Source organism: Miniopterus natalensis, chromosome 10 (assembly GCF_054644295.1).
Source record: "Miniopterus natalensis isolate mMinNat1 chromosome 10, mMinNat1.hap1, whole genome shotgun sequence".
NCBI lineage: Eukaryota > Metazoa > Chordata > Mammalia > Chiroptera > Miniopteridae > Miniopterus > Miniopterus natalensis.
The window spans coordinates 53,504,331-53,531,080 of record NC_142090.1 but is presented as its reverse complement, the minus strand read 5'-3'; the positions used below and the strand labels follow the sequence as shown (position 1 = coordinate 53,531,080).

At 35.0% G+C, this 26,750-nt stretch overlaps 1 protein-coding gene and 1 pseudogene across 1 annotated transcript in view; one reads left to right on the top strand and one right to left on the bottom strand.

Annotated features, from left to right (window-relative positions):
• The window catches only part of SEMA3D (semaphorin 3D), a 120,295-nt gene that overhangs the window by 14,320 nt on the left and 79,225 nt on the right, over positions 1–26,750 (top strand). Inside the window, exons 2-3 of the mRNA XM_016219562.2 lie at positions 4,065–4,225; positions 22,430–22,492. Coding sequence (XP_016075048.2) covers positions 4,065–4,225; positions 22,430–22,492 — 224 coding nt within the window. The remainder of the gene's footprint in view (positions 1–4,064; positions 4,226–22,429; positions 22,493–26,750) is intronic.
• On the bottom strand, positions 16,556–16,639 carry LOC148092261 (U6 spliceosomal RNA; annotated as a pseudogene).

Here is a 26,750-nt window from a genome sequence, read left to right as displayed (position 1 = left end):
AAATGTGTGCGTCAGCCTGAGAAATTTTCATATGTAATGCCTAAGTCTAATTATTTAGTTTGGCTACAAAGGACTGGTGAAGCATGCTTTAATCGTTTTGATGCTAACATTGTCACAAGGCAGCATTAAATCATTTTGAAATGATAATACATCAGGTTAGTCACTATTTTTGCAGCTGTTTTTCTTTGTCAAATTTGTTTGAAACTGAACCCAATAGAATTCGTTATGGTAAAAGAAAATAAAGCAAAAGACTACGTCAACTTTATATTTCTTTTCCTCATTGTATAAGTAGAAACACAACATGAGATTCAGGATTCTTAAACATCTTCCTCCTCCAGTTGGCATTGCCAGAATTCAGGACCCACCATCTTCCAGAAACTTCTGGGTAGTTTCCCTGCCCCCACCTTTCCTGATTCTCTTCCATCCTGAACACTGCAGCCACTTATTCTCTGACATTCAGTTATAGTATTTGTCACTTTCTAATAAAATATTTTAGTGCCTTCCAGTTACCTGCATAATACCCAACTCCCCAGCCTGCCGTCTTAGGCCCTGATTACCTGGAGGCTGCCTCATGTCTAGCCTTACATCTCAAGGACCCCACATATTCTCTGTGTACCCTCATATTAAACTACTTCAATTCCACAAATATTTATGAAGTAAATTTGTCTCAGACTCTGAGCTAGATGCTGGGGATTCAAAGGTAAGTTTATAACATGGTCTTTGCCCCAAAGGAGCTCCCACTCCAGAGTAGGAGAAATATTAAAAATACAGGATGTAACTGCAACATGTGGTGTTTTATGCCGTTTTACATTCTAGTGTTGTTCTGCCTAGAATATAATTTTCTTTACATCTTTCCTGTAAGGCTCTTATCTGTTTTTCAAGACCATTCTCAAATATCACCTCCTTTTGTAAGATGATGAGCTATTAATTATTAAAAAGATGTATTGACATTTTGTGTATATTTCTATTAGAATTTATTTTACTTAGGTTATATTTTATGTACATGTTTATTTGCACAATGACCTGTGAGCCCCTTGAAGGTGGGACTCAGTCATTCCAAGACCTTAACTATGTGCCCAATTCTTACGTGCTAGATCCTAATATATATTTGTGGTCTGAATAGCCTTTTAGTATTGTTTCAATGTTATAAAAAAATAGAGATGTTCTAATCTCCATAAGCCAGGTTTAATGGATGATGACATAACATTTTTCTTTTATTGGACTTATTTGGTCCAAACTGGAGTTTAATAATTATGTTCAAAATAACAATTAATGTTTTTCCTTTTTTATTTTATTTGGGCAACATTGGATAATAAAATTTTATAGGTTTCAGGTGTACAATTCTATGACACATCATCTGTATATTGCATTGTGTGTTCACCACCCCAAGTTTATAACAGTGTATATTCATTGAACTTTCCTATCTTCAAGGCATTGTTCTAAGAACTTTATATAAATTACTTCATGAGAATCATATGAGTTGGGACATATTATTCCTTCCTTTTTATAGATTTTGCATAGAGTTTAAAAAATACATCATCGTCATTATCATTATAATAACTCAAAGTTACATAGCCTTTACTGTGTGCCAGGCACTATTCTAATGCTTTATATATTAACTCAGTTATTTCTCACACCTACGGTATTTATTACATAGATTTTATTATTATCCCCATTTTATTTTTTTATTTTTTTATTTTTATTTTTTTAAATAAATATATCTTTATTGATTTTGGAGAAAGGAAAGGAGGGGGAGAGAGAGAGATAAAAACATCAATGATGAGAGAGTCATTGATCGGCTGCCTCGTGCACTCCCCTGACTGGGGATCGAGCCCGCAACCCGGGCATGTGCCCCGACCGGGAATCGAACCCCAATCGCCTGGATCCTAGGTCGATGCTCAACCACTGAGCCACGCCCGGCCAGGCTATCCTCATTTTATAGATGAGAAAGCTAATGAACAGAGAAGTGAAATTTCTTGTCCTAGATCACACAGCCCGAGTTGTGTGGTCTGGATATGATCCAGAGGCCTGCACCTCAAGCTCCCACTCTTACTTATTAGGTTTGACCATGTTTCATTTTGTAAGTAACATTGCAATGCATGGGTCAAAATAGTTGATTGTTGTCCATGGACACTTCAAATAATAAGGATCTATATCATATAACTTATTTTCTCTATTAATTGGGTTGACATATACTCTTGGAAATCCCCTTACATACTTTCCACTTTGCCCATTTCATTCTTCGTTAAACAAGGGGAACTCCCATGGAAGATACAGAATTGCCTGATTGAATTAAGGTTTGTGTGTCATGTTTTCTGTTGTTAAGGCTTTAGGTCATACCTGTCTTATCTATTCTCTCCGTTTCATTCTTCTCTCTTCAGTTCTACTTAACAGTAAGTATGGACTGCTTTTTAGATATTAGCCCTGCAAAAATAGGTTTATTGCATTTGGAGATGCTAAAATATATTATTCCATTGTGTCTCTGGTCTGAAAACCCACTAAAGTTATATTTAGTTTAATAGAAAAATAATTAGTATAGAGTTCAGATTTCATCCAATGTACACAAAGCATGATTCATAAATATTAGTAAGATATTTATGTTTGGTGAAGCTACACTCACTTGAGAATTCATATAGTATCACATCTTCAACATATAGCCTTTTGGTTTGTCAAAACTAAGACAAAATCTGTCCTAGTGACTAAGGGAAATAAGATTTAATCATTATAAATTAGAAAAGAGAGTGAAGGGAATTCTCAAAAATATGAAATAATCATGAAGCCCACAGTTGATAGATGGAATGTATTGGCTTTAAATTTAAGGGACTTAAATATCCATTCTACAAAGGTTGAAACTGCCATAATACATTCTAAAAGTATGTTTATATGCCTGTTTCAGTAATATTATCTTTTCAATTTTTTTTAAATTTATTGATTTGAGAGAGAGAGATATGTTGTTCTACTTATTTACACATTCATTGGTTGATTCTTGTATGTGTCCTGACCAGAGATTGAACCCACAACCTAGGTGTATCAGGATCATGCTCTAACCAACTGAACTAGAATTAGTTGAAAATAATGATTTTGTTATAATATCCAGCAGCATATAATGGAATAATGGACTTTAATAAGTGATTAATGATATCATTACCTTATTGGTATTTAGTACTCTAGAGTTGTAGAAAATGAGAGGGTGTGATAAGTACTTGAGGTAAAATCTGAAAAAAAAAAAAAAAAAAATGGATTCCTATAAACCCAGACCTAAACTTAAATAGAACACAATTATAAATAAAATAAAGAATTAGGACTTACAGACAAGGGTTGAAGAGAAATGAAGACTGAGACTGAGATCATATTATCAGCTTTGCCACCACATAATTTTGTGGGGCATGTGGTTAACTTTGCTGGAATAAAATACTTCATTTATAAAATCATAAATTTGCATGAATTGATTTTCAAGGTCCCTTCTTGCTTTCCAGTTCTGCTTTTATTACTAGTTTAGGATCATATCTCTTTCAGAATCCACGTTTTTTGGATTCGGCCTCTTTGTTTACATCTTCCTGAATATATGAAATAGGCACAGTGTAATCCTGCAAACTTGGGCATCAATCTAAACACTATTAAAAATAAGAGGGGGAGGAATGCTATAAGATTTACCACACACTTAGTTTGAGGCTTAGTTTACATATATTGATTAATCAGTTTGCAAATATTACAGTAGTTATTTTATGACTTAAGTAGTTTATTTATAACTTAAGGTGAACATGGGGTCGTAAAATATTTTACATTTAATTTCTTTTGTATCAGCATGTTTTATATTCATTTTAATATCATCCATTTTATAAGTTAAGATAAATGTATCGATAAAATAAAAATACACTAATTGCAACTATTTCTAAATAAGTATTTTACTAAAAACTGTATATTGTTTGCATATATTTAAATTGGAGTTTTCATGCTATATTTATGCATTTACAAAGTGGAACAATGTATGTATTGTGGTAAATAAATATTGTGCATATTAAGACTTTTTAATTTCATTTTGTTCTTCTTTTACTTTCCCATAGACTTGCTGCTTTCAAATAGCTGTATTCCCTTTTTGGGTTCATCAGAAGGACTGGATTTCCAAACAATTCTATTAGATGAGGAGAGGGGCAGGCTGCTGCTGGGAGCCAAGGACCACATCTTCCTGCTCAGTCTGGTTGACTTAAACAAAAATTTTAAGAAGGTCAGTTTATTTATATATAGTTGACTGGATGCATTTATTTTCAGCTATTCCCTTCTCCTTCTCTGTTTTAAGTGACTCAGTGTCAAATGCCATTGGTCATTTACATGTAAAAAATAACATATTTCTTTTGATATACATTTTAGATTTTTATGGATTTTAGTAAAAATACATGCTCTTTGCTAAGAATGAATGAGTATAATACCATAACCTTTTGAAATATGAATAAAAGAAATGAAAAAGTAATAAATAGCTAGTACTGCATTATACAGTATGAATGCAAAGTTTTGGATTGAAAAGCTAGCATGTGAGTTATTCATCAAGTGTTAACATTTTATTCATAGCAATTCTTGTAAATAAGCCTACTTTAAATTGATAGCATGACTATGGTAGCAATTTAACACCACACTCTCTTCACACTCCCATTTATATCTGAACAGCTTTCTCCTAAGGCCCAATCATGCTCAGATAGTGAAAATTAATGATACACTAACTATGGGTTCAATAAAAATAATCTTACCACTGAAAGAAAATATATATTACTTATTCAAAACACAAAAGGCGATTGCTGCTCTATTCCACATTTTCAACTAACACCGTGATACCCAAAGCAAAGAGTTCCTACCTTAGGCCTTGTAATTATTATTAACTAGTAGTTTAGCAAATATCAGTATCTATGCAAGCAAAGATATCAAGGCTAGAAGGGATTGAATGACGGTTGAGAAGACATTCTACATGACCTATTCTGCATCTATAAGTATCTTTGTTTTTTTCCCCTTTTTCTTCTTTTCTAGAAGTATTCCAAAAGAAATACTAGGAGTCTTTGCAAGATTTCAGGTGACTAGACTTCCTCCCCATTCAAAAAGAGTTGTTTATAGGTATCTTAGGACTTCATTAGCATTCACCTACAAGGACCACGTTAAATTAACTCTGTAATTTTGAGATGCTTTTAATAATTAAATATCAGTTGCTCAGTTATTTGAACATTATCGGCACTCAGGGCTTTAGTCCACACAGGGACATTATCTCCATATGTATCAATATTGCTTAATTAATGTCTGCATTAGAAACAATGGCTTTTGCTTTTTAATCATTTTAAATTTTAACTTTTCCACACATTTCTGAGTGAGGTCCACTGAAGGAAAAGGAGTTATGTCTAGTGAAAACTCAGATTTGATAAAAAAAAAAATAGTCTTTGAATGCAAACGTATATGCATGCATTTCATGTAATCTGTATCTCTAGAAGAAAGTGTAAGGGCAAAAATATTACCAGAGGTTGTTTTTGACTTATTTTAATCTAAACACACTTGCAAGCACATATGTGTATCTGATTTAAAAGAAATATTACTCTATAGCCTGGATATTGTTTATAATAAAGTGAAATCAGCAGTTGCTTGTGTGCTAGAATTAAAAAAGCTTGCCCTTACTCTCCATTCCATTTATCTTTAAGGGTGTGTTTTTTTTCTTTAGGAATTTTTTTAAGGACTAGTACTCCTAGGAGAGCCTATTAATGGTGTCAGCTATATCTCTGTCTTCAGTAAATATCTTAGCAGGGGATGCATCTTTTTTAAAAGAGCCCCAAGAAAATCTTAGTCAACTCTGCTGTATTGCTTTAAGAGATACTACATAGCTAACAGCATTTTCCCAAATATGTCTCAGTTTTAATATAATAGCAAAAGGCAATTCATACTTTTAAGGGAATTTATTTTTGTGCTGTTCCCTGCCTTTAGGGATTGGAAGAAAAAGTCCATTTATCTGAACTGAGTGTATTAGATCATTGCTTAAAATAAATTCTGATAGCACAATTTCCTTCTGTGACTATTTTAAGCAAATCTCTCTTTGGCCATATTCCACTCTTGAAATGTGCTAATATTTAATAAAATAAATATTTATGAAATATTGATTTCCCTTATGATGTTATTGAAATAAATGGTTATTTGAACACATTATAAAATTAGGGTCTGTGCTAGAGATTTTCAGGCTAACTGATATTTTTTTATATTTTTATAACATGTATAATTCATAACTGGGTTATGTATGTAAAGGTATGAATTTATATTTATGTAGGTACCCACCTTTAACATTTATATAAATCACTCCAGTGTTAAAAGGTACTCCACAGCAGCAAGTAAGTGTCAAGATGTAGTACTTCAGCAGTGTTTAGACCTACATGGTTTGCATTGGCTCAGTGCCGCTCGGCAAAAATCCAAACTCCTCTATAGAAGAAACCACACAAGTTGGAACTCTGTGGGCTGAAAGATATCCTTTGTACTCCTGAGAGTGAAAGCAATATACAACACATAATTGAGTTATGAGTGACTGGTTGGGAATTTTTTCCTCTGGGAAATTTTAATTTTTTTATATTTTTACTTTTTTTATTGAATTTCTTGGGGTGACATTGGTTAATAAAATTATATAGGTTTCAGGTGTACAATTCTGTAATACATCATCTGTATATTGAATTGTGTTCACCATCCCCAATCAAGTCTCCTTCCCTCACCATTTATTCCCCCTAGACCCTTTTCTACCTCCCCCCTTCCCCTTTCTCTCTGGTAATCGCCATACTGTTGACTGTCTATGAGATTTTTTTCTTTTTGCTTACTACCTTCACCTTTTTTTCAATCAGCCCTCCAAACCCCTCCCCTCTGACAGCTGCCAGTCTATTCTCTATCTGTCTTTTTCTATTTTGTTTATTAGCTTATTCTGTTTATTAGATTCCACAAATGAGTGAAACCATATGGTATTTATCTTTCTCTGGCTTATTTCACTTAGCATAATGCTCACCAAGTCCATAGTGCTGTCACGAAAGATGAGATTTCCTTCCTTTTTACAGCTCAGTAGTATTCCATGGTATAAATGTACCACGGCTTTTTTTTATCCACTCATGTACTGATGGGCACTCGGGCTCCTTCCGTAGCTTGGCTGTTATAAGTAATGCTGCAGTGAATGCAGGGGTTCATATATTCTTTTGAATTAGTGTTTTGGGTTTCTTAGGATTTATTCCCAGAAGTGGCACCACTGGGTCAAATGGCAGCTTCACTTTTAATTTTTTGAGGTATCTTCATACCGCTTTCCACAATGGCTGCAGCAGTCTGCATTCCCACCAACAGTGCACAAGTGTTCTCTTTTCTCCGCACCCTCACCGACACTTGTTTGTGATTTATTGATGATAGCCATTCTGGCAGGTATGACGTAATATCTTATGGTTTTAATATGCATCTCTCTGATGATTAGTGAGGTTGAGCATTTTTTTAAAATATGAGATCTTATTTATTTAAATATCATTTTATTTATTTCAGAGAGAGAAAGGGAGAGGGAGAGAGATGGAAACATCAATGATGAGTCATTGATCGGCTGCTCCTTCACACCCCAATGCTGGGGATCGAGCCCGAAACCCAGGCATGTGCACTGACTGGGAATCGAACCGTCATCTCCTGCTTCATAGGTCGACACTCAACCACTGAACCACCTTGGCCTGGCTTATGTTGAGCATTTTTTTTATATGTCTCTTGGCCATCTATATGTCTTCTTTGGAGAAGTGTGTATGCAGATCTTTGCCTATTTTTTAATTGGATTGTTCGGTTTTTTGGTGGTTAGCTATATAAGTTTATTTTTAAATTTCAAAAAAAAAATTATTTTAATTAGATTTATTGGGGTGACATTGGCTCCCCAAACCATATAGGTCATCATCTGCACACTGCATCGTGTGCTCACCCCCCAAGCAAAGTCTCTTTCAACACCCATTTCCCCCTCTTTTCTGCCTCCACCTAACTCCCCAACCCCCTTTTCTTCTGGCTGTTACCACACTGTTATCTGTCCAAGTGTTATTTATGCATGTTTTTTGGCCAAGTACTTCACCTTCTTTCACCATCCTCCCCAAAGACTTCTTTTTAGCTGGTCTTCAGTTGGCTATTCCATATGATCATTTCCTCTGGGAAATTAAACACCAGTTCTATGGAACATATTTGAATGAAGTGTCAAAATTAAGGATATATGTTTCCTTAAAGTTTTTGTATAGACAAGATTGTGCCTATTGAAAATGTGATACCTCACATTTTGAGTCTTTTCTAAATTTGTTCTATAAGGCCTCTCCTTAGTTAAGGAATGCCCTGTGGATTTCTCTCTAGGAAAGGTTTGGGACAGATAAGCACATTTATTTGACATACCTTTCCCCCAGCACTAGACTACAATAGAGCCATTAGAACCAGTCAGAAGAGATCCCATTCCAAGGGCAAGACATGCATCTGGAACTGTATTTACTACTCCCGACTATTTTGTTGTAGATTGAGTTCCCCCAGAAGCTAACTATGAGATGAAGTTAGCTTATAGGATATTTTTAAGGTAGTGTTCTTGGGATCAACACATGTGAGAGGGTCGCTAAGGAAGTAGTGTTAGACAAAGGGAGGCTGAGCTCTGATGCAGTTCCAACAAAAGCTTCAGTTGACAGGCCAAGCTGATAAGGTGGCAAACATTTCAGTTTTTCCCTCTAGTGTAAGTGATAATACCATTATTTAGCTGGATTTATCTTATAAAAGAGAATCTCTATTTTCTCTCTATCTAATCTATTCACCATGACCATCAATGTTATCTCTTAAAAAAATAAAAAAAATAAAAATCATCACATTTCTTACTGGCTTATACACTTCTGGCAGTGCTTGATTTCTGAGGAACTTGAATGAACTCCAGATTCCTGTTGACTTCTAAGGCTCTTCCCAGCGCATGTTTTTATCCACTGTTCATTGTTCCCTCACTCACACTTTATGGAGATGGTAATATCATTTGCTTAATGATGTTATCAAGGACCCAGTTCTCTCTGTCTCTTCCGTCTGCCATTCTGGGTGTTGGCATTATCCTTAAGACAGTAGCAAGATTGCTGGGACAGTTTCATGGATCACGTGCAGACAGGAAATGTGAAGGGATAAAAGACCATCATTTATTATATCTCTTTCTTAGGAGCAAGGAAACCTTTCTCAGAACCCTCCCTCACATCTCATTGGCTAGAAACACTTCCATTTAAATCCTTAAACTCAAAAGAGGGGTTGGTAATTACAGTTTGCCTATGTCAGTCAGTTACCTCAGGTGGGAGAAATGTTTAGGAAATCAATCACACTAATCACTACACTTAGTGAGAGGGAATAGAAACCAAGCTTTCTGAAAAATTTAATTTACTTAGAGGACTGATTTTTTTTCTTTCATTAACATAGGTAACCTGAGCCAAACAAAAAAATTTTCTCAGCCCTGGCCGGTGTGTTTCAGTGATTAGAGCATCGGCCCTCTCACACCGAAGGGTCATGGGTTCGATTCCCAGTCGAGGGCACATATCTGGGTTGTGGGTTCACCCCCCACACCTGGTCAGAGTGCGTGCAGGAGGCAACCAGTCAATGTGTCTCTCACACTGATGTTTCTCTCTCTCTTCCTTTCTCTCTCTCTCTCTCCTCCCCTTTCACTCTCTCTGAAAAAACAATGGGAAAAAATATACTCTGGTAAGGATTAACAAAAAAAAGAGTTTTTTCAGCCAATCAAAAGGAAGAGTGTTATCAAGAGAATTTGAAGAGAATTATCTCTCTTTGAAGAGAATTATCAAGATTAGTTAGTTCTATAAAGAAATTATCTTTAAAGATTTATTTTTCTTTTAGGAGATAGTCTTGGAAAGTATACAGTGCAAATAAACATCCTTGAAATAACTTGTTTTTCTCCACCCTGCATGGTAAAAATTGAAAAATCTTCTAACCTTTACAAATACTCTCTTGCTTATGTAAGAGTTTATTTGTCTCAATAAAAGTTCTCTGTTATTTTTACGTAATCCGATCTTTATGAAATCTAGTCTGCTGCACATAAACTACTAAAATTCTGTGACAAAAGATATATTTTTTGGCCAATCTGACAAAAAAAAAAGAAAAGAAAAAGAAAAAGTATAATTTTGATTCATTCACGCCTGATGGCTGTTGTGTTGGTTTGCCATTTTTTTGACAGTCTAAGGTGAAAGAGGTCAGTGCCCCTTACTGGTCAGGTATTGTGTGTTTTAAAAATTCTTGTGACACACCAGTTGAAACTTGCTGGTTTAAGTTAAGGAAACTAAATTTCCCTGCCCTAGCCTTTAATATCCTACCGTATCTCTACGGTGAGAGGAAGTATATATAAAAAGCATTTTAATAGTCCTTGAAAAAGGTTTAACTGTAGATGGACATTTACATCCATTTATCATTCATTTATAAGTGATGCATTAGAAACCTGTTCAGGACAGACATCATAATAACAAAAGTGTTTGACATTTTTTCAATATGGTTTAAGGACCAATGATTTCTAAACAAATGATTTTAAACTACATGCCATCTGTCACTGTGACTACAAGTGGACATTCTTCACTTTAGCCAGCCTTAAGTAGCCCTAACAATAATTCATATAAAACCCAAGGCCCTCTCTATGTAAACATCAGGAGTAATATACACAAGCTGAAAGTCTCTCCCTCTTTTTTTAATAGAGTCATAGTTGACAGTGAAAAAAAAATGTCCAGTATTCTCTGTTTGGTTATGTTACTTAGTTGAGCTTCTGAGTTAATGAATTGTTGGGATCTTTCCATCTGAAAATGTTACTCATTTTGGAGCCAGTTCAAACCATGCATGGGTGGAATGAGTCTCTAAACCAGGATGTAAGCAAACAGGTCACAAAGGGAATGATTTATTAAACTAAGCACTGCTTTTGTATCTATTTTATTCAAACATGTGTTTCTTGGTTTCTTTTTCCTTCTTTCTTTTCATGTGGGCTATAGAGGCAGATGAGTAGACTAATGAGAAATAAACTTACTCTGAGACTACAGTTATTATTTATTTCACCTACTGGTCTAATCACACCTGGTATGTGAACTCATAGAGAGTAATAATAAAGAATTTTATTTTACCTACCATAATCCCTTTCAGTTATTCTCCTGGGCCAATTTGATAACTTCAGCAGGCCCGTGGCTTTAAAAAAAAAAAAAAAAGTTTTTATTGACTTTAGGGAGAAAGAAAGAGAGAGGGGGAGAGAGAAACATCAATGTGAGAAACATCGATTAGTTGCCTCAGGTACCCACCCCAACTGGGGATCAAACCTCCAACCTGGGCATGTGCCCTGACTGGGAATCGAATCAGTGACCGAATTTCGGTGCACAGGACAGTGCTCAGCCATCTGAGCCACACTGACCAGGGCAGGTCTGTGGCTTTTGAGGTCACTATTGGGTAGTATAGACAGTTGTTATTCAACAGTTAAAAGGTTCAGTCCAATGTAATAAAACTTCCAACCTCGTTTAAAATTGAACCTCCTGCCCGGACGGGCGTGGCTCAGCGGTTAAGTGTTGACCTGGGATCCAGGAGATCTCAGTTTGATTCCGGGTCAGGACACATACCCAGGCTGCGGGCTCAATTCCCAGTTGGGGGCGTGCAGGAGGCAGCCGATCAATGACTCTCTCATCATTGATGTTTCTCTCTCTCTCTCCCTCTCCCTGAAATCAATAAAGAAATATTTTTTAAGAAAATTGAACCTCCTCTCCCTCTACCTGTCTCTGCTTGGGCATGCCATGTGAGGGAGGGCCCCAGCGTACGGAAATGTTCAGATGCTGCTTCTACCTAGTGCTCTTCCTTTTCTGGAAGCTTGTTAACCACAGGGTTGACCCCTCTGGAGTCAAATCAGGACAAGGGAGGAGGAGAAGGTTCAGAGAAGTGTCTACTGTCATTGTCTCAGGGAGCTTTCTGGCCTTGTCAGATATTTGAGGGTAACTCCTTTCATAGGCACCTTTGTGAGTTTTTAGAATTCCCATTTTCTGGAGTTCTTTTCTTTGCGGTTCTCTGGATTAGAATGACTGCATTTTTCCTCTAACTGGTATGTTCTAATTCTTTATCCTGAAACCGATTGCAGTTTCTCCATGTGTTAACTTCTGAAGTATTTTCTTGACTCTTGAGCAAGACCTAAAGTGATCTCATGCCATCCAATTTTTGAGTGAGTATGGCTCCCATCTGTTCCATAGGAAGCTCACATGCGTTTTCCTGGGCACACTCTGGAAGTTCAGGCTGATACCAATATAGCCATTGAGCCTATTCTTTGTTTTCATTGTAGCTTGTTAGTCTCTCTCTCAACCTTTAGACATTAGTCCATGATGTCCCATACATTACATGTTCAGTAGCAAGTGCTTCTTAGCATCCCACTGAAGTCTCTTCCCTGTCACCTTCTCCTTGCCTTAGGGGTAGTAAGAAACGTGATACATCTGTCTCAGTTAAAATATTCTTCTCAAGTTTCCAACTATTTTATAGTTTGAACATGAGTGAAAACATCTAAATGATTCTTGGCCACCTACTTTGAAAATTTGTGCATCTTAAGCTAGCATCTCTTTTTGAATTTTTTTCTCAGCTAAAACTTCTCTTTTAACATCTTGCTATACTATATAAGCCATAAAATGAGCTTTGCTCTACCTCCAAATGTAGTGGGTGAGCTCATTGTATATCGTTCCTGAAGTAAACACACTGGAATCATAGGAGTAACCAAATGGAAAATGTTATTATTCTTATTTATATTATTTACCTTTTGCCTATTAATAGTCTCAATCAAAAACATTTGCTCTTTTACATCTTGTTTCCCATGCTTTTCAATAGTATTTTTATTGGACTTCAGCAAAGTTAAGCTATAACCAAGCGCCTAGATAAAAAGTGTAGCCCTGGCCAGCGTAGTTCAGTGGTTAGAGCATCTACTGAGCCCTGAAGGGTCTCAGATTAGATCCCCAGTCCAGGGGATAAGTGCAGTAAGCAACCAATCAATGTGTCTCTCTCACATCGATGTTTCTCACTGTCTCTCTCTTTCTTTTTCTTCCTTCCTCCTTTCCTCCCTTCCACTCTCTCTAAAAGTCAATGGAGAAAATATCCTTGGGGTAGAATTAACAACAACAACAAAACAAAAGTGTAGGACCTGTACTGATCCATTTTTAAATAATCTTAGAAATTAATCTTTAAATAGTTTACTGTCATTTTGAGGTAATACTGTCATCTTTATTCCTTTTTATTTGATTAATTTTTTCTCTCTTGAGACTGTCAACATTAAATATTGTACATAAAATGTTCAAAGAATTGCTATGTTAGCTAAGCAAAAGTGAAGCTCTTTAACTGGGCCCCACCCAACAAAATCATTCTAGATAAACTTATGGTATTGAAGGCAAAAGCAATATAATACTTAACATTTTTCTGTTTAAAGTATTTATATTTGCTTTTAAAGTAAAAAATTGTCAAATATTTTGGGGAGAGGGGGGATCTTACTGGTTTTAAAATGAAAAAACAATGTACCAAAGCAATGTGTACATTATATAGTCTATTTCATATTTTTGTGGAATAACTAGAGACAGTTTCATTTCACCTTGCTAAAATTTAGTTCCTCATATTTGCTTAAGAACTTGACTCTGTTGGTTTTTTAACCAAAAAATAATCAGAATTATTTAAAAGGAAGCATTGGATAAACTTAAAGATGAAATGCTTATGCTAGAATGTGGATACTTTAAGAGGATTGACTTTTTTTATTTAGCAGAATGTTAAAAGAGTAATTCTACATTTACAAATATTTTTTTCTTCCACCTGGCAATCATAATGTACTTACTGTATTATTTTTCTTCTAATTGAACGTGAAAACTAGGTATATAATTATAAAAATTAGTCAGATTACTTGAAATTCATGAAACTATGCCTGTTTTAAGGCATTTTTATTAGGAAAATAACTAAACTAAATGAATTTATAATTTTAAATATAATATTTTCAGTGGAATATCTAAACACCCATCTTTCTGTAGCATGAAAAGACTCTGTAATTTTCCCTTCCTTAAGGAGGTCTAAAACAAGAGGGTTTTCATGCATGAGGATTCTATACTTGCTTGCTTTATATTGAATATAAGAAGAAATGCTTTTATACATCAGAATGACCTTCTGACTCGAGTTCATTAACTCACTTCATGGTTGAATAAGACATTCTCATCTAATGCTTTACCCTGTAAGTCTATTATTTAGGGGGAAAGATTCAGAATACTTTCTTATTTAAAATAAAATTATTTTTAAAAGAAGATTGCCATCCTCTTTATTCTTAGTTAATACATGAAATTAAGAAAACATAAACACTTGGAAACCATGCAGACAACCCAATAAATTAACTTTTGGTATAAGGCACCCTGCTTAGTTTCATGGTGATTAATCTGTTCCTACTGCCTGGGCTCGGAGCACACACTGTCTGTAATCACAGAGGTGAAACAATTGCCCCGTTCATGGATGTGCTGGCTCCCCAGCTCGGGTGCCGATGTGCAGGTCCCATCTGGTCACTGTAACGGACCGTCAGGATGTTGTCAGACTGCTCACACGTCTGCCAGGACTCTGACAAGAACTCTGTCTCCATTGTCAGGGAAACTGTGCAGATCACTTTGTAGTAATTAATGCTTATTATGTATGTGATACTGTGCCAGGTGCTGAGGATGGCAGGAAGAACAAGCAATGTCCCTGGTCACTCAAGAATGGTGGCCACTAACCTTCAATGAGCCATACACCCCTTTAACGAGATAACGGAGACTATGACCTGCATTCCTTACAAAATTCTGAAATCTGGCAGCAAGCATAATTGCACCACAAATTCAAAATTACCAATCCATTTGTGGACTCCTTAAAATTTTTTAAAATTTGTGTAATACAATAGCATTTCTTTCACTTTCTTACAATACATATTTACTGAACGCCCACTGTGTTCCTAGTGCTCTTAGATGCTGGGAATATAATGGAGACTAAAGCCATTTAGGCCTCTGTTCTCATGGTGCCTCTAAATTTCAGGGTGGCGATGGGGAAGGTTGATGGAGAAGAGAAAAGAAAATAAGAAAATATCACTTAGTGTTATTTTAAAAATGTAATATTCTTCAGAAACTACTTTCGATCAGTCTTCAGAGAAGGCCTTTCTGGGGAGGTGATATTATAACATGGACATTTATAGGAAGGGACCATCCAGAGGAGGTCAAAAGTATTCCAGGTAAAACAAGCTCATTCTGAGATATTTGAAAGTTCAACATTAGCTACTAATAATCAGTACAGTAGGGACTCAAACTCATGTCCTTGAATTCCAGTGCATTTCGCTGATGTTTATGTAGGAAAATATTCCAAACTGAACTTACTTGCAGAAAGAAAGTGGCAGATGGATATGGTAGACAAAAGTGTATTAAAATTCCAAGTTTGTTGGGGGAAGAAAGCTAAATGCAAAAGAAATTTTGAGCTGAGTCCTAAGAAAGAAAGGGACACTATTCTCACCCAAGACTTCATGAAGAAAGCTCCATGGGCAGATCAGACCCCAGACTGGAGAATTTAAACTTCCCATCTGTAAAAATGTCTACCCCAGCCAGTTTCAATTATGCAAGCTTTCCTTTGGTGGTGTTGACCTTCGTTTGCAATAGTCATTCTCTGAGCTCAGAACTCTTACCTCTCTGTCCTTGGAAGCTAGAGTGGTGATTGCTCCCTTGATTGTTTGAATACTTGTACCGTACAGCATTCAGAGTAGCATTTTCCCAACTTCTTTGCAACCATTCAGAAACGTGGATCCTATTCTCCATTAGAGATGGCCACTTGCATTTTTATGGCTCTGAATTGTTTATGTTTAATTATGTTTTATGGATCAATTGTGACTTCCTCTTTTGTATTCTATTCAGTTGTTCTGGCATCTCTGAATTAGGCCAAAGGGAATCTGACTGACCTTGTACTTGCTAACTTGAGTCAATTAGTTTGCTTCTCCAAAGATGAAACAAAGACCAGATATAATTAGAATTTCCTTAGGATGTTGTTATAAGGCCTTATCACTATTTGAATGTTCCTGTAACTTGCCTAGAATTAAATAATTAAAAATAAATTGCCTGACATTTTCACCTTATCAAATGATAACTAATGATTAATGAATTATAAAAATTATGAATGAAACAATAATTGTTAGGGATATTGCAGTATTTTACTTGTGAGTTCCTCCTGCCTATTTGTATTCAAAGTGAAGTAGAAAGCTTAAAAAACAAAAACAAAACAAACAATTTTGGTTTTTGGATAAATATAAACCAATAACATCAATAGAAATAACTAGACCAAAGGTTGTATTTTAAAATATGCAGCCCCCACTGTGTTTTCATTAGAAAATTAATATTAAACTCTTTTGCAAAAATGTGTTTAAAATATAACTTTTTATCAAATGAACATATGTAAAGTGACTGTACACTTTTCATTGTATTAGAATGCTGTCTCTCATACTGGTAAATCTATGTTCTGTAACTCTAAAAGGAAAATATATACATATTTAGATTTACTCACATTCTTTTAAAAAAATATGGAATGCTTCACAAATTTGTGTGTCATCTTTGTTCAGGGGCAATACTAATCTGTGTATGGTTCTGCTGAAGAGAACACTACATATATTTATTTTTTGATGTTTTTATTTGATTCTTCCTCATGTAAATGCAAAAATTAATTTTTTGGAAATGATTAATGTTGATTGTGAAACATTATGAAAACAAACATACCAGCATGGTTAAGAGTGTAAGTTACAGAAAACCAGACATACTTGTTTTAAAGAATTAACACCATAAATGATCACTTTGAAGTGGAGAAATCTTATAAATTTATTTACTCCTGCTTCCCACAGCAGTTCTCTGTTATCAGCCTCATCTATAAGATTGGCACTAAATTCAAACCAATTTGCAACCCCTTATTTAGTGGTGGTAAAATTAGTGGTTACACCCTGGATAATTATACTGAGAGGGATTCTTGGGCTCATCTGGACCCACAGAGATCTGTTTGATTTCTGATATCTGTCCTGCATGTAGGTGGAGAAAGCAGCAGTAACTTTTCTACATATTTGAGATTTTTTATATCTAAGCTCCAAGACCCCAGAGACTACGCCTCTCCAAAATTGTGTGGGAGTATTTCAGGACAGTGAAAACATGGCAGTTGTGCAAGTGGCATCTCCACTTCTAGTATGCCTTTCTTTGACAAGTAAAGGAAAAATATTTATGGGTAACTTTCCAGCTGCAGGAACTTTAGATGCTATCACCGCACAAAGCTTGCATCAGCTTTTAGAATGAGGGGTGTCCGTCTGTGTTTTGTCCTGCTTCACGAAACTTTAATATGGCATGAAACTGCTTGTGCAAGGCAAGGAAATGTATAGGTTATTTTCCTGCCGATGAATTAAAAAAGCATTGAGGATATTGATAATTGTTGCCTGAAAGCTGTTTACATTACTTAGTGTTCAGGAGAGATTATTAGAGATATTGTGAACATTGTATGTTTAAGTGTGAGGTGTGGTTTCTGTCTAAGTGTGAGGTAATCTCAAAGTGTACTGACTGGGCTACTGAAATAATCTCAGGATGTTAGGTACTTCTTGAATGTTTGTATTAACTATGCTGGAACTTAAAGCTATACATGAAATACGTTATTTTACCCAATCTCTGTCTCTTCCTCTGTGAGTCTCGAGTGGTGGAATGTTTTTACATAGACAGAGATAGAGATATATATCACATAATCATTTCAAAAGATTATTGAGAAGCAAAAATGTTACTTAAACATATTTCTGCAGACCCTATGTAAATATAAGTGTGGTTTATTTAGTTTCTTCTGGTTTTAGATTGAATTAAGAAAAATTGTTTCTTTAAATTCTTAACCAAAAAGAAATCAAAAGGAATATTAAAAAAACACACACACAAAAGCACCTTCTAATGACTAGGTGGCAAATAAAAGAAAATCCCAACATAAAATTATAACTTTTAAATATTGGCAAAACTACAGTGGTTTTTCTTTTTAAGTAAATGTTTGGAGTCTGGAAGGTAATCAGATATCTCCTAGGTAGTTGTTACTTAGGTAATTTTATTTGTTATTTCTAGATTCGTGACAACATTGTGTCAAAATAAGCCAACATATAATCCCTACTAATCTTTATTTTTGAGGCTTGAATGTTACTTTAAGAAGTAAAATTATCTTTGTGATACTATCTTAGAATTCCTGTGCAATAATAATAATGTTCCAGGGATAATTTGTATTTTTAACAGGTGCTAGACTTTATGGAATTGAAGGTAAATGATGAAAAATGAGATAACATCTTGGGGAAAATGTCCGCTTCATAAACAGAAAATAGAAGATTTTATTAAAATTGGTTTCTGGAGTCCAACAAATTCCCAGTTTTTTGTATCTTTATATAACATCTACCCACTGTTCAAATACCAATTCTCTGAAACTTGTACTTTTAGTTTTATTGCTTCATTAACTAGGATGACATATTCAGTTTGTAATTACATGACGTATAATCAATAACTGAAATGTACAAAGCCATTAAAATATCTTTTGGATGTTTATATTTCTTTGCAAAGAGAAAAAAATCTAGAATCACTCTTTTAATGTCAAGTTCTTAAGACAAAATGAGAGTTGAAATTATTAAACTAAACTATTACATTAATGTTGAAACTATTAAGAACAAATAATTTAAAGCATTGGCTCAGATGTCAGGACTGACAGAAACTTTTGTTTACCACTCGGTGTTCTTTGGAGCCCCTGGAGCACAGTGGCTCCATCCTTCATGCTCTCTCTTCTCACTCTAAGTGCAGTTCCTCTATTTACAGAGCTGGCTTCCTTTCTCAGATCTTAGCACCTCAATGCCACACCTTTCTGGGCATATCCTTCATAATCATGTGCCTAATGAACAAATGATTAATGATCAGTAATTACTTTATGGTCACTTTGGGACTTTCATTTAGATTTCAAAAATGATACAAGATTGCTTCCACATTTTGTCAATTTTTAAATAACTCCTTCCTTTTTGAAGCCCCCATAAATATACTTAACTTTCAGAAACATAATTTATTGCACAATTTTCTTTAACTCAATCACCCAGTACACTGCCTTAAGGTTAAAAATAGAATCCTCTGATGACCTTTCTCTTCTTTAAGTCTCATTTACTTTATATGAGAGGTCTAGATTTTTTTTTTTTTTCTGTAGTATTTATACCAATAAGATATTCCGCTTTGACCAAATCCATAAATACTTGTTCTAAATTTATTTCTGAAGTGTGATTAAATCTGACCATCTTATAAAATAAAAAAGAACAGGATCTAACATATCTAAAGGACTCAAATATTAATCTAGATTAGAGACCAAGAAAATGAGGTAAAGACTGAACCAATTGCCCTGCTGGGCGTGGCTCAGGGGTTGAGCATTGACCTAGGATCCAGGAGATCGCAGTTCGATTCCCAGTCAGGGCACATGCCCGGGTTTCGGGCTCGATCCCCAGTTGGGGGCCTGCAGGAGGCAGCCGATCAATGACCTATCATTGATGTTTCTCTCTCTCTCCCTCCCTCTTCTTCTCTGAAATCAATAAAGATTTATTAAAAAAAAAAAAAAAAGACTGAACAAATTGAGAGATCATAGACATGCATTCTGGGTACGATTTATTTTCAGACCAGTGATACAAAGCTGTCTTTTATAAAATCACTATAATAATGAAAAACCAATGAGTACAAAGTTGCAGTTTTTCGTGATGAAAGAATTCTGGAGATTGATTGCAAAAACTGAATATACTTAATACTGTACACTTACAATGGCTGAGATGGCAAATTTATATATATATAGATTATCACAATTAAACATTTTAAAAAAAGAATTAGCAGGAAAAAAAGTGAGAGGATACCTTGAGTTCAAAAGACCAAATATGGGGCAAAATTTTCATAAATTAAAGGTGTCATTTTTATTTATTTTTAAAAATTATTTCATTTATTTATTTATTTGTTTTTAAATGTTTTTCTTGATTTTTAGAGAGAGAGAAAGGAAGAGAGAGAGGGAGAGAAACATCGAGGTGAGAGAGAAACATCAATTGGTTGCTTCCTGAGCTCCCCCAACACCCTGAAGGGACTGAACCTGAATCTTGGGTGTGTCCCCGGACCTGGAATAGAATCAGAGACCTTTTGGTGCACCGGAGGACCCTCAACCAACTGAGCCACACCAGCCAAGGCTATAAAGCCATTTTTAAAGGAGATAAAAAACACAATCAGTTCAGTATTTTTCCTATTAGTTGTTAAAAACAAACAACAAAAAACACCCCAATAAAAAACAAGTTGAAGAAACTTTTAAGTTTCCTGCCAGCTACAGTGTTTTATTTTTACTATTCATTTATTCATAATTCCCAGTTGATGACTGACTATTGTCAATTGTCCCATGGACCATTTGGGCTTATTTTAGTTATTACTAACTCATTTTACTTAGTTGCTTTGAATTATGTGTTAAACACCTGAAAATGTGTCATCCAGAACAAAGGCTAAGATGTGGTAAATAACTTGCTTCTTAACACCAATTTTTTCTCTTTTCAATCTTGGGTAACCATCTTTCTGAATCCTGTATTCATGACAATTATGTTTTTCTCTTTACGTATTTGTTGCATCTCTCTCTCTCTCTCTCTCTCTCTCTCTATATATATATATATACACCTGAAACGTGCCTATTTTATTTTAGTTGTTTTTAACATTATTCTAAGGGGATCATGTTGTTTGTAATTTTAAGGAATATTTATTTTCACATAATATGAATTGTTAAGATCCACCCTTATTGCTTTTCATTCATGTTTTGCTGCTGGCTACCTTTTTAAATTGTGTGCAAGTATAATTGCAGTGATTTAAACCATGTCTGAATAACTAGCATCTTTAGGTCCTTATTATGAACCATGTGAAGGTTAGCTCATCATTTGAGCTCCTGTTGGCTCAGCCACCCTGCCTGTGTACACCTTTGGATTGCAGGTTGTTAAAGTGTGCTCTAAATGAACAACCTTGCTTCATTTAAAATTCTCAGTAATTTCATTGCTGTTAAGAGTGTTTGAGCACAATTTTCTGTTCTTCTTTGTTCAAACATAGAGCCCTAAAATTTCACTATGAAGATAATATCATATAAACATTAGAGATTTCCAAATCATTTGTTAATTCCAGGTTTAACAAGTTTCTTTCAGTGTATTCCCTCAGGATATTTTCCTTTTCCTCACCTATTAAAACATTTTCTGTTAACATTGGTGAGAAACATAATAAAGGTTTGTTGGGAACTCTTGGAACATTAAAAGCAATTCAGGGCTTGCTTTTCTTGTTTCTTCTTGCCTTTAGCTTAATAGAGAGCATTTCTTTCTGTAAGCTAATGGAGTCATGTAACTCTTTGAACCCTATTTTGCAAAAATTTCCTGACAGAATTTCTAAAATTTGTTAAACAACAACAACAACAAGCCCTTTTTGATAAATTCAAGACTTTTAAAATATGATTAAAAGCTACCAACCAAGGAGTTTGCTGCCCTTGTCTTAATTATATTTGCCCCAGTAATATGTATTATGTGGTGGTTGAGACCCCTTTCCACCTGTAAGGTCAAGAGACAGTTTGGGTCATATTTTGGCTTTGCTGTGAACTAGTTTCACAGTCCTTGACAAATTACTCCATGGCTGTATGAATAAGCTTTCTGACCTGAACGTGGAGAGCGTAAGTACAGCTATCTCATAAAGTCTTGTGAGATTTAAATAAGATGATGCACATATAATACTTAGCTAAGTCACGGATGCATCTGAGCTCCATCTGTGTTAAATAGGGTGGGGCAAAAGTAGGTTCACTGTTGTGAGTACACAAAACAGAGTTTATTCTTGTATTGTTATTTATAACGTATTGTATTATTTTCCATACAAACAACTGTAAATTTACTTTTGCCACACCCTGAATTGTCAACAAGTTCACACTAGTTTTTGACTTGGAGTGATAATGTTTGCTTGTGACAAAGAGCGGTTGCCCACACCTCATTGCACATGTTTATAATGCACCACCAATGAGTAAACACAGAAAACAGGGTAAAAAATAGAATTCCTCACTTAAGCAAATGTTAATCTGAAATTCTGTTGACATCACAATAAGAACTTATGGCTCTATCAACATAACTGACTTATTAATAAGTGCCTTTAAAAATAAATAAGAAAATTAACAAATAAAAGTAGATGGTTCTATACAGTTTTATCTTAGAAATTTTTTAGGGTGACTTTGGAAAATATTTAAATCTCAAAATTTGTACATCATATCATATCTAACAACATGTTCTTGGCTTGATATTCACTCTTTAAATTTACATATTCACTTCCTTAATTAGAATTGTAAGGTGTCTTAGATATTCGATTCTAACAAATGTTGAAATGTTTTACAGATTTATTGGCCTGCTGCAAAGGAACGGGTGGAATTATGTAAATTAGCTGGGAAAGATGCCAATGTAAGTATGAGACTTTAAAAAAATCTTTGTTAAACTGGTACTGATATGATAATAAATATTTATATTGGGCTTTATTGAATTAACGGCATTAGTGTACTATTTTTAAGACTACACTAACTTATTCTGTGTGGAGATTATGCTATATTAAAAAATAAACTATCAGAAAATATTGTATTTTTAAGATTATGTATTTTGAATTTACTTGTATGCATTTTGTGAATGTACACAAGTCCTCAGTTTTAGCATTACAAACATATAACTGGTACCTAATTTAATTTGGGTTAAAATTAAATTTACAAAATCCAAAAGGACTCTTTCAAAACCTGACATATAGAGATATTAAGAAAGATTGGTTGAGAATGAACGACACAACGTTCTGGAATAAAAACTTGAAATATTTTACTCTAAAATTTACCAAAGCACAATTATATAAAATAACTTATAAAGGATAAATAGTGGGGTCCTAATATAAACTTCTAGTTTAAGCTGCCTTAAGGACCAGAGAAAAGCCTTAGATACGTGTGACCAACCTAATCATCTTTGGGGTGACCTGTCTGGATTGCATTTGCATTGTCCAAGTCGTCCTGCCCGCTCCCCCAAATTGTGTTGCCTGTTTTATCTCCAGCGATGACTGCGGAGTGCTGTGGCTCTGCCTGCCTCTTCTCATCTGAGTGCTCTGATTCTGGCCAGATGCTCTGTGTTCTGCCCTGACTTCTTGCACTGTGGTGATAGGGAGAATTGCTTTCTTTTTTTTGGCAAATAAATCACTTCCTGAATGTAACTCAAGATGATAAGAGGTTCTAACTTTGGGCAGAAACCTGGACATCTTGAGGCTTCTTTTGCAACACTCTCTAATGTTGCCTGTAACGGCAATACCCCAGGAGTATTAACCAGAGCAATGCCTTCATATTTAATAACAACTAATAGTGTGTTACATGAAAGCATAATTAGATTTTACAATTCTCACTTTATTAATGTGATAAAAGTAACATAATATGGCACATGATGCCGAATGAATTAAGGGAAAGATTAGAAGACTAAGAATCTGAGACAACAAATTGGTTTACTCATTTCTTCGGTGCATAAATATGTGTATGAAACTGATAGAGCATCTGCTGTCCTGGAGCTTTCAGTCTAATGAGGGATACAGATACTACTCAAAGGATGCCTTACACATAGTCCCAGTACTGCAAAACAAAATAAAACGAAACAAAGAAAGTTTGATTATGCCTGATTTGTATTCAGTGTTAAATGTGACCTTTCCAGACACATTTATGTTTCAAAATTATTTTGTTGATTTACAGCAAAAGCTTGTCACAAACACCTTACCATTTGTGTTTGACCAGTATTGAGTGTGTGATAAGAATGCAAGTAGAAAAAGGGGTAATTAAATTTACTCCAATAAACTAATGTCAGTTTTCCCATGGAGTTTCAGATGCGGGATAAACACTCAAGGTCAAACAGTCTGTGAGGGTTTTAATTGTGACAGTGTTCCCATTTCAGTATGTTCACCAATTCTAGTTATATAGTAACTCAGTTGCCCCTATTATCAAGTTAAAGCAAAGGGTGATATACTTTTCTGGAGGTGGCATCTTAGGGAACATAGGGCCCAGCATATGAAAACTATTCTTCCAATTCAGCTGTATTGGGGAGCTTAGTCATAACCTCTAACCTTTAAACACACCTCCTGCCTACCCAAGATTAGAGATTTGAGGAGCTTTTCTCTTTTTACTGAAGTCTGTAAAGTTTGATGTTGAATCGTGTAGGGATAATTCAAGTCTTTGTCTCCTTTTTAATTTGCCTCTTTAAAATAATATATTTCAGAGTTACTAAGAATAGCTAACACTTTTATAACACCATGTTCTGGGAATTGTTTTTAATGCTTTATATTTATAATCTCATTTAATCCTGTGACCACTGTATGCTAGATTTTATTATTTTTCATTTTCCAGGTGAGAAGGCTGGGGCCAGAAAGAATTAAATAACTTGCCCAGTATCACATATCTAGTAAATAGTAAAGCCAGGAATTGAAACAGAAGTCATGCCCCCACAATCTGTGCTCTTACACAACACAGTAGCCCACACATAAAGGTCTGCACTCCACATATAAGGTTTGAAATCTATGTTACCCTTCAAATAATTTCTCTCTTCAGTGTCACCGTAATACAGATCCTAATTCTTCAGCCTTGCATAGATTTCTGCCAGCAGAAAACTGAGACAAGTGAGGGGTTTTATTGACGTCTTTTACTGCCTTTGACATTGCCCTCTCTTTTCCCTTCTCTCTAGTAATTTTTACCTACTTCCCCAGAGTGTGTTTAGGATTAACAAGTGTTTAGAAAGACTGTCCCTTTACACAAAGGTACTATATAACTGAAAAATAGTGAATTATTTACCATAATGAAAGTTAGCTAATTGGAGCAGGGAGGGAGTAGAAGATGAAGAAACCAAGGAGAACTATTCCATTTTCTAGAACACAGTCCTCAGATTAATTCAAGGAAAGAAAGAGATGACAGGAAGCTATTTGGCAGTACTTTGTTTCTGCTTAGGATATTTTTCAAAAGAGAGTCCCTAAAGAAATGTCTTTAGTCCTGACTCTGAAGAGTGGGGTAAACAGGTCACTCCAGGCAAAAGAATGCACAGGGTGCAGGCAGCCTGGCCTCCGTCAGCTTGACGGTGGAGGCGCACAGCCTGTCGATGGAGACATTACATAGAGTTAAAGGATCTTGTTTCTCTAAGGTTCTATGATTAGATGTTCTTTTCTTTTTTTTTAGAACGTCTGAAAGTAAAACAAAGTGTTCATTGTAGAAAGTTTGCAAATTATATAGAAATCATCTGTAAATATTTCCTCCCCCATGAACATTACCCAGAGATAGCTGCTGACATTAGGATGTTTATTCTTCTATCTTATCTATTTACTATTTTTCAGACTGAAATCATTGTATACGTAGCCCTTAAAACACTTTTTTTCCACTTCACAGATTGCCATGAACATTTTCCCATGCCATTAAATTCCTTTTTATAACACTACTTTTAAAAGCTGTACTGCATTCCTCTATATACTATTTCATCAGTCCCCTATTGTTAGAAGTTTGGTATAAATCCAATTTTAATTATTGTAAATGATGCTGCACATGAAAAACCTCATATAAAAATATTGTGAACATCTTTGACTATTGACTAGAATTACTGGTCAAAGGATATAAAATTTTTTATGCACGTTGCAAAATGACCCTCTGGAAAGTTTCTGCCTCTTACGCTTTAACCAGCGGTGATGCTCATGAGAGAGTCTATTTCCCATATCCTTGCCAATATTGGGTACGGCACATAGTTAATATTTAACACTGAAACATAAGTGAATAAAATAAGCATATTAAATGTTTGCCAACAAAAGTAAAGTTATTTTGTTGTTTCACCTTGAAATTTTTCATTACTATTAAAACTAAATATTTTATGTACTTCTAAAATTAGAATTTATTTTTTGGAATAGCATATCCCTACAATTTGTTCATTTTTAAATTTTAGTGTGTTCCTTTTCCTTACTGATTATTTACAGATTTTCAAGATTTGCAGATATACAACTATATTTAAAATACAGAGTATATTATTACTTTGTGACCCACTCATGTAAAAAATATTCTTTCCAAGTTGTCTTAGTTGATATAAACTTTTAAATATTTAAGTAAGCATATCTCAATTTTTTTTCTTTAGGATGTTGACCTTTGCCCTTCTACCACAGCTGAGTTTAGCTCCGTAGAAATCTCCATTGTTAGAGCTTCCTTTTTTAAGAGAAAAATGTGATATTTGCGTTTTCGTGTATTTATTTTGAAGTGTTAAAATATTTTCAAAACTATAAGACCTAAACAGATATCTCTGGAGACTGGATTCTACCTGAGGTCTGCTAGACAAATGTAACATAAGACACAATGACAGGCATGTGATGAATGTCAAAAATGTTTCATGATTCCTGGCCGGCGTGGCTCAGTGGTTGAACATCGACCAGGTTGAACATCCAGGAGATGGCGGTTCGATTCCCAGTCAGGCCACATGCCTGGGTTGCAGGCTCCATCCCCAGCAGGGGCCTTGCAGGAGGCAGCTGATCAATGACTCTCATCCTTGATGTTTTTATCTCTGTCTCCCTCTCCCTTCCTCTTTCTGAAATCAATAAAAACACTAAAAAAAAAAAAAAAAAATTCATGATCACAACGTTCTGAAAAATACACTAAAAATAGAAACAGACCAAATTCTTAAATCATGATTG